At 30.4% G+C, this 8,775-nt stretch overlaps 1 protein-coding gene across 1 annotated transcript; it reads right to left on the bottom strand.

Annotated features, from left to right (window-relative positions):
• Positions 1-4,328: 4,328 nt before the first annotated feature.
• LOC108345424 (LOB domain-containing protein 20) lies at positions 4,329-7,180 on the bottom strand. Its single transcript, XM_017584024.2, has 2 exons — positions 6,767-7,180; positions 4,329-4,759 (listed from the first exon to the last, which is right to left on the bottom strand). The coding sequence occupies exons 1-2, from the start codon at positions 7,166-7,168 to the stop codon at positions 4,430-4,432; spliced, it is 732 nt and encodes a 243-aa protein (XP_017439513.2). The 5' UTR covers positions 7,169-7,180; the 3' UTR covers positions 4,329-4,429.
• Positions 7,181-8,775: the final 1,595 nt, after the last annotated feature.

Here is an 8,775-nt window from a genome sequence, read left to right as displayed (position 1 = left end):
GTTTTTAAATGTTGAGTATTTAATGCATGTTCAGAACAACAAAGTGCTTTTCACAATTTTTTTCATTCAGACAAGATTTGATCATTTAAGCATTTGAATAAGATATCAAGTAGTTTATAAAGTTTTCATAGTTGGATGAAATAAATCGTTTGTTACAAGGTATCATCTATCCTATGTAAAGCTTTTACTGAAAGTGCTTCTTTAAGTTATCTCTGTTTCGTTCAAAAGCGTGTTTAGCAGGATGTCTCTCAAAACAAATTTTTTACTCATCATTTAACACTTTTAGCGTATCTTGCAAAAACAGCTTTTGATATTTTATCTATCAGGACATATTGAGAGCTCGTTTGAACATTACTTAGCAATGTATAACAAGAATCGTTTCGCAAAACTCTCATATGACATATAAACACGTTTGTAATAAAATCGTTTGATGGTGCGTCTACTAAGACTTTTCTTTAGAAATACTTTATATTTCATATGGCTTTTTCAAAACAAGTTTCTCATTCAATAATTTTATCTTTAGAGAGACAATACTCTTTCAAGTACTCATTTTGTTTATCGTTGTTTGTTAAACTTCAAAATATATGAAAATTTTTAAACATTTCAGTCTTATAGACAATTTAGTCTTAACATAAGTTCTGTGAACATACAAAAGAAAAAACTAAATTTTGAAACATCCGAGCAAGTGTGTTTGATTTTCAAGTCAACACAAAAATAACTAAAAAATATAATGACGTGGACCAATAAGGAAGCTGTTATAATATGTTATTATTATATTGCAAAACGTTGAATTAGAACGTTTGTTAGAACGTAGATATTTTATTACAACGCTCAACAATTTAATAAGCAATGATCAGAAAAACTTTAAGTGCTCCAAAGTTAAGTTTTTTTGCTTTTATTGTCTTTTATTTCTTTTATTCTTTCCTAGCTCTATAAATAAAGAGATCTTCCCCCATTCCAAGACACACCAAATTCAATCTTTCTCATTCTCATCTCTTCTTAGTTTCATTCTTTTTTCCTCTTCTAAAATTATTCTGGGTTATTTTTTATACTCTTTTTAGATATTCTTGCTAGTTCTGAGATGCTCAGAGATATTCTGGGAAGTTTCCTGTTGTATCTTGGGGGACTTACGCAATACACCGCAAATAAGTCCTTAAAGACAGTGAATCTACACACCTTAGGAAATTTTATTTGTGTTTCTGTTAGCTTTTATCCAACAATCTTAAGGACTTATGACTGACATCAACAATTCAATCTCGGAGGATCAAAACCTTGTTTTCAAAACTCAGACGGTATTTGCGAAATCTAGAACTTCTACAGGCTGCCAAGGTGCTCGCAGCCATGGTGGCTTCTGATCGCATTTGCAGGGACCGCGAATGAGGATGAAAAAGAGGGAGACGAGGCGACAACTTGGAGTTCGTTGAAGTTAGGATGATGAACCCTAATTTTCATGTGTCGTGCCTTTGCAATGTTTGAGGAAAGGTGGAGAAGATTTTCTCTCCAGAGAATGAAAAAGAAATAAGAAGACAAGGTACTTGAGTAATTTTTCATATACTTTACCTATAGATGAGAGAAGCACAACTAGGTATTTTCTCGTTTACCAATCTTAGTCATGATTATAAGATAAGAGCAATAATTACAATTATGAGTAATGGTGATGGAGGTTTTGGTATGGCGTTTCTGGCTTTGGAGTGGTGTCAACAGTTAAGGTAATATTGATAGAATGAATAAGTATTATTTTTCTACAAGATGGATTGTTCTTATTTTAAATGGTGGATATTTGTTACTTATTTTAAAATTTATATCACTACTGTGCAATATGAGGTAAAATTGTTGAACATACTTATGTGAACTACTTGGTTGTTATAGCGGTCCAGATTATGGTTAAGGAATATTTTTTTAGTAATTTGTATAATGTTATTTGAATGACTAAATGTAGTCCAGTTTGGTTTGAGTGTGTTCATGGAATATTTGTCAGGTTGTGAATGTCAGTGAACATCCTTGTATTGAAGTGCATATATATATTTACCTGGTTGTCCAAATATAAATGTTGGAATGGGTACATGTGGGTTGTGAATTGATGTGGTAGAAAGTAGTAAATATGTCATTTTGTATGTGAATGATATGTTAATTTCTGGTTCATGCAATGAGATTGTCGCTATAACTAAATTGTTTTTAGGATCAAATTTTGAAATGAAAGACATGGGTGAAGCTAATGTGATTTTAGGTATTAGAATCATAAGGAAGGGAGATAGTATATTACTATCCCAAGAACAATACGTTGAGAAACTTCTTAAGAAGTTTAGGTTTTATTTCCTAAAACCAATAAGTATCCCTTATGATGCTAATTCTAAATCAATGAAAAATAGAGGAGAATCATTATCTCAGTCTTAGTATGCCCAGATAATCGGGAGCTTACTACACTTGATGAACTTTTCTAAGACCTGATATTGCTTATGCAGTAGGTAGGCTAAGTAGGTACACTCAATGTCCAAATCAAGAACATTGGGATGCACTTGCTAGGATTATGAGATACTTAAGAGGTTCAATGGATTATGCCATTGAATATAGTGGATTTCCTGTTGTACTAGAAGGGTATAGTGATGCAGATTGGATCTATGATTCAGATGAGACAAAATCCACTAGTAGTTATGTATTCACACTTGGGGGTGGCGCGTTTACATGGAGATCATCCATGCAAACAATTATTGCAAGATTAACAATGGAATATGAGTTTGTTGCTCTTGAGATGGCTAGTTATGAGGCTGAATGATTGAAAAACTTCTTAGCGAACATTCCACTAGGAATGAAACCAACCCCATCGGTGTCAATACACTGTGATTGCCAATCGGCAATAGCTATAGCTAAAAACAAGAATTACAATGGAAAGAATAGACATATACAATTGAGACACAATTTGGTGAAGCAGGTGCTAAAGAGTGGAACTATTTCCATTGATTATGTGAAGTTAGAACGGAATCTAGCAGATCCTCTGACAAAACCCCTAGGAAGACAAATGATATTAGAAACATCAAGGGGAATGAGACTTAAGCCACTTGCAAACAAACAAGTGATGATAACCCAACCTTTGTGATTGGAGATCCCATGAATAAGGTTCATATGGGTAAAAACAAGTCACTTGTTAGTTCTTATAGCACTAATTTGATTTTAAATCAAATATGTTCATTCCTATGGTGTGTGTAAGTGCTAGAGACTGCATTATTGAGAGGTTAAACTTTGTAATTAATCAAAGTTTTTAATGATCTTCATATCCTTTACGGGTGGTGTATGATTTGTAGCATACACTTTATGAAATCACCTATATGAGTGTCGAGTGGGGCCGCTTGCATGAGATCTTGGCATGATCTCTAGAGCACTCATGAATACCGAGCATGCGCATGGCCTAATAGGCGCAACACAACGATAACAACAAGGATTGTGGGAGTGTATTGTGATTGATAAACCTCTAACACACGTCAAGTGTCTTTAGTTCATATAGCTTGCTATACCAACTACACTGTGTGTTAAGTATCTCAGTCTAAGACTGGTTCATATAGCTTGCTATACCAGCTCTGATGCATTACATCCTATGAGACCCAGAATAAAAGTTTCTTATCTATTCTTTCAACTTTCTTTTGCAATATGTGGGGGATTGTTATAATATGTTATTATTATATTGCAAAACGTTGATTTGGAACGTTTGTTAGAACGTTGATATTTTATTGCAACGTTCAACAATTTAATAAGCAACGATAAAAAAAACTTTAAGTGCTCCAACGATAAGTGTTTTTGCTTTTATTGTCTTTTATTTCTTTTATTCTTTCCTAACTCTATAAATAGAGAGCTCTTCTCCCATTCCAAGACACACCAAATTCAATCTTTCTCACTCTCCTCTCTTCTTAGTTTCATTCTCTTTTCCTCCTCTAAAATTATTCTGGGTTATTTTTCATACTCTTTTTAGATATCTTTGCTAGTTCTGAAATCCTCAGAGATATTTTGGAAATTTCCTGTTGTATCTTGGAGAACTTACACAATACACCGCAAATAAGTCCTTAAGGACATTGAACTACACGTCTCAGGAAATTTTATTTGTGTTTCTGTCAGCTTTTATCCAATAGAAGCAACACGTAACAATGTCAAAATATTGTTCAAAATTGGGTGTCAATATATCGTTTTCATATATATATATATATATATATATATATATATATAATTTTTTCTTTAAACAAGAAAAAAACACATATTAGAAGATAGGATTTTTCATTGCCCTTTTATTAAAAAAGAAAAAAAATATATTATGGAAACTAAAGTATAGAGTTGTACTGAGATACATTACATTAATGATACCGGGACACTATATAACTATATGTAGAGATGAAACAGAGAGAATAGCACAACTAACAAATGAAACAAAAAGGGCAACTCATAATTAATGGTGGTTGAAGGCTAGCTGAGTCCTGCTTTCTTCTTCATCTTCTTCTTCACATTTGGACAGTCTTGTGAGTTGAAGAGGCTCTAAAGTGTTTGATGAGGGTGCTGTGTCCATTGCAAGGTCAAAGGCAGCAGGGTTATTGTTGAAGCTGCTCAAGTTCATAAGGTTGGTGGAAGCACATGAGTTGTTAGAATATGCTGGTTGTAGTGCTCCTGCATTCATGTTTGGTTGCTGTAGTTGTGTTGTGTGAAGAGCACTTGCATAGGCCAACTTACTATTCATCACCTGAGTTTGCAACATAGCTAGCTCTGCTTGTAGAGATGCTACCTGAATTGGACAAAACTTAACTATTTCATGGATGAAAATGAAGGACTACTTAAACTTGTCAACCATAGTTTTTACAAGTCTAAAATAATTTTAATAATTTTAGAGTATGGTATGTTTAAAAGAGTATTTTTCCTCTAAACACTTTGTAATCCAAAATTAAAATAAAAAATTTTAGATAGTTTATATAGACACCTTTTACAAAATTAATTTTAATTTATAAAAAACTTACTTTAAATTTTTCTTCAAAAATATATGGGTAAAACTTCTTTAAACCTAATTTTAATTATTGAATTCATTATCATGTTGATTTTTATTTGGTTGAGAAGAGATGTAGAGAGATTAATAAAATGTGAGCAAAAATCATGGAATCACCTCTAATTTAAAATTTTAAGATAATAACTTTGTAGGGTTATACGCAAAAAAATTCAAATAAAACTATAATATAAAAGAAAATTAGTGGGATTTTTCTTATTTGAAAAGAAAAATATATGTTTTCTGTTTTAAACCACATACAATAAAATTTCAAGCAATTAAAGACATTAAAATTACAAAATAGCACCCCAGTTTTTGCAATGATCTATTTAAAAGGGTAAGAAAATGCGATATCATTTGCGATCTAACTGCCAATTGAATAACACGATCTTGACCCATCCTTTAATAAAGGAACTAAAGAAACGTTTTTTTCACAACTTGCTTAGGAAAATATATTAATAATTTAATACATATAAACTGAAAATAGAAAGAATTAAACTTAGTGTGACTTATATATAATTTATTTATTGTATACCTATATTCTTTTAATTGAAAAATCAAACTTTTTGGATAATCAAAATAACATATAGCCAACCACGAAAGAAACAAACGCATTGAATATATATTTGAGAAAAGCCACAATCAATGGAAACTGTAGGAACCATATTCATGAATTCTTTTTCTAACATTTGAAAATAATACCCCTAAAAAATGAATAAATAATTATCTTTCTTAAGAGAATAAATATTTTTGTCAATGTACAAATTTAGTTTCTATAAAAGTTAATATTACATTTTACTTTTCAAATTTTCAAAATTAAACAAAAAAAATTTGTAGTTATAGTAAGTGATGTGTATATTGTTAAACAATACTAATACTATGCATGATGATATATGACATTCTCATTTCTATCTACACCTACACAATACCAATAAAGTATATTTTTATTTTAAAATATAAAATAATTCTAAAAAAACTAAATACAAAAGTAAAAATATTAGTTTTTGATAGGTGATACTTAAGAATAGAAAGATTTAACGCTGTTCATATAAAATTTTCCTTTTAATAATAATTATTAACGGCGAAACCTAATTGCTTTTTTTATCAAACAAATGTTAATAACTAGTTTTGTTTGTAGAAAGATTTGAATCTACAACTTCTCTTATATTTTTTTTTCAAATATTTAAAATTAACTTTATATCTCCCAAATATCAATGAAGATAGTTGAATAATTTAATTACATAATTTTAATTTTAAGGGCAGAATAAACATTAAATATATAGTTAAAACTTTATGCAGACTAAAAATACGTATTCAAAATATGGAGAACAAAAGATAAATTTAGTCCTAATAATACATACACAAGTGTAAAGAATATATAATTTTTTATTTACATTTCATTTAATTACAAATATATAATAAACTGATAAGGGATGAAAAATAGTTCCATACGGTTATTCAACTCTAATAAGTTTGTTGTTAGTTTTTTACCATAATCATACAGTATATAAACATTAAACTAAAATTAGGTTAAACATTATGCTTAGTTTTAATTCATTGAAAGTACAAAAGTAAAATGGATATAAAAGTGTAAACTTTTTTATTTTTTCAAGAAAAAAAAGAATAAAATATAAAGAAGGATAGTGTTGTAAAAATATTTAGGTGCGTAAAAAAAATTATATTTGATATTATTATTTTAGTTAAAGTTTGTTGTATATTATAAAATAATTACATTTAAAAAAAAAAAAACAGTACCTGTTGTTGCAGAGCAAGGATGGTGGAGACACAACCGTAAACCGGATCAGAGAGCCTTGCCTGAGCCTCATAGGATATGGTTGTTGCTGCTTCTTGGCGGCGGTTGGCCGGAATGTTAGACAAGAGCTTTGAGACATTGCTAGCGCCAAAGACCTTGTGCACAGCTGCAAACTTGGCTGCACCTTGGTCTGTGCCAAAGTGGGGTGCAAAGATGCACCCTCCAATGCACTTCCTCCTCAAGAACTTGCAAGCCCCACATGGTGTTGCAGGTGAAGATCCCACCATTGCTTCATCTTGCGTTTGGGTTGCCATGGCACGCCTCAAAACAGGACCTTTACGTTTGCTTCCTGATCCACCGTTGTCATCTCCATCATTACTGTTACGAGCTTGTGCGTCCTCCATTCTGGTAGTTTGTTGGAGTATTATGGTAGTAGAGAGTAAAAGGGAATGGGATGGTGTTGATGCTTATATATATGGGATGTTGTGTGGGGGAAGTGCACGTTGGTCTTGTGATGTTATGGTTTGAGAAAGAAGACGTTTGAGGTTGGTGAGGGAGTATGTGATGTGAGAGACCACGTACATATGATGAAAATGTTGTTACTGTTTGCATGTTTGTTAGATTTATGTTTATAATATTGTGTTAAGGATGAAATGTTAAACTTGAAAAGGTTGTCTTTGTGGGGAAAACACAAGAACTACGCAGTCTTTGTTGCTCTTCGCGTGTGGGGTGGTAGAACCAAAAGTGCATGCTTCTCGTGGCTATAAAAACTCATTCAAGATTATATTTTTCTCTTCTTTTTTTTTCAATTTCTTTATTCTTTTCATCTTGTAAGCAACAGAATAAGAGTGAAATGGGTCCATTTTAAGTCATCAAGAATGAGCTTGAAATTGTTAGACTTTCTACTTTTGGGACAATCTATGTATGGAAAAAGCTGTATTTTATTTTTACATATATCGTAGTAGTAGTACTCCGCGTGTGACATTAAGAGTTAAACCCAAAACAAAATGTGAAGACTGATGGAATTTTCTACATCAGACTTTTAATTTTAATTTTAATATGAGTTCTACATCTGTTCAAACGTGATGACATACTTTTTTATTAATTTTTTAATAAAATACCGAGGACTAAGTTATCTAAACAATGTATTGCTTAGTCGTTTAATTGGGTCAATCATAATTAAAATATTTAGAAACTTACAAATACGAAAACTTAAGGTAAAGGCATAATTAATTATATTTATTGATTTTATTTTGATAATCAATAAATACAAAAATAAAGTAAGGAGATATGTGATTGTATTTATTGGTTTTATTTTGATAATCAATTAGATTTAAGGGTTGAAGTATCTTTTGACATATATATCATTGTTAGACTTGAAGAAAGAAGACTGAACAATTGTAACATAAACTAGATATAAAGCGAGGTGACCCTTAAAAAGTGTAAAGAAATATTCTTTGATTGCACATCCTGAAGCTAAAATTTATTAAGAACTTTGAATTTAATTATACCTTTTAATTACTTAACAAAAATAATTTACAATATTAATATCCATGAAAAATAAGACATCAAAATCTACCAATACTAATGCAATTTTGACTCGCAAGGTAGTTATTATGGATTTTCTTATCATCTTATTCAATCTTATTCATGTGTACCTTATTTTTTACTTATTCATTCTAATTTAATTTTTTTCTTTGAAATCCCCTTAAGTTTACATTGATTGACAAAAATTTAGTTGCATGTTTGGATAGATAATTCTTATTGTTTGTGCTAATCATATGTACCCTTAACATGATAATGAATCATGACACACTTCACTGCAAAACTTCGTAAATAATAATCTAATTCTAGTGACTAAAAATAATTAGTCACTGTAATAACCAATTTAGATACTAATTTATTAACTAAAAATTATTAATAACTAAAATCATTTTTATTGTGTATAAAAAGTTATAATTGATTCCTAAAATGGTAATTAAAATAATTTTTATTATAAATTGATCTTTAA

The sequence above is a fragment of the Vigna angularis genome, chromosome 8 (assembly GCF_016808095.1).
Source record: "Vigna angularis cultivar LongXiaoDou No.4 chromosome 8, ASM1680809v1, whole genome shotgun sequence".
In the NCBI taxonomy this organism is placed as follows: Eukaryota; Viridiplantae; Streptophyta; class Magnoliopsida; order Fabales; family Fabaceae; genus Vigna; species Vigna angularis.
The sequence above is the reverse complement of the archived record's forward strand: the minus strand, read 5'-3'. Positions and strand labels throughout refer to the sequence as shown.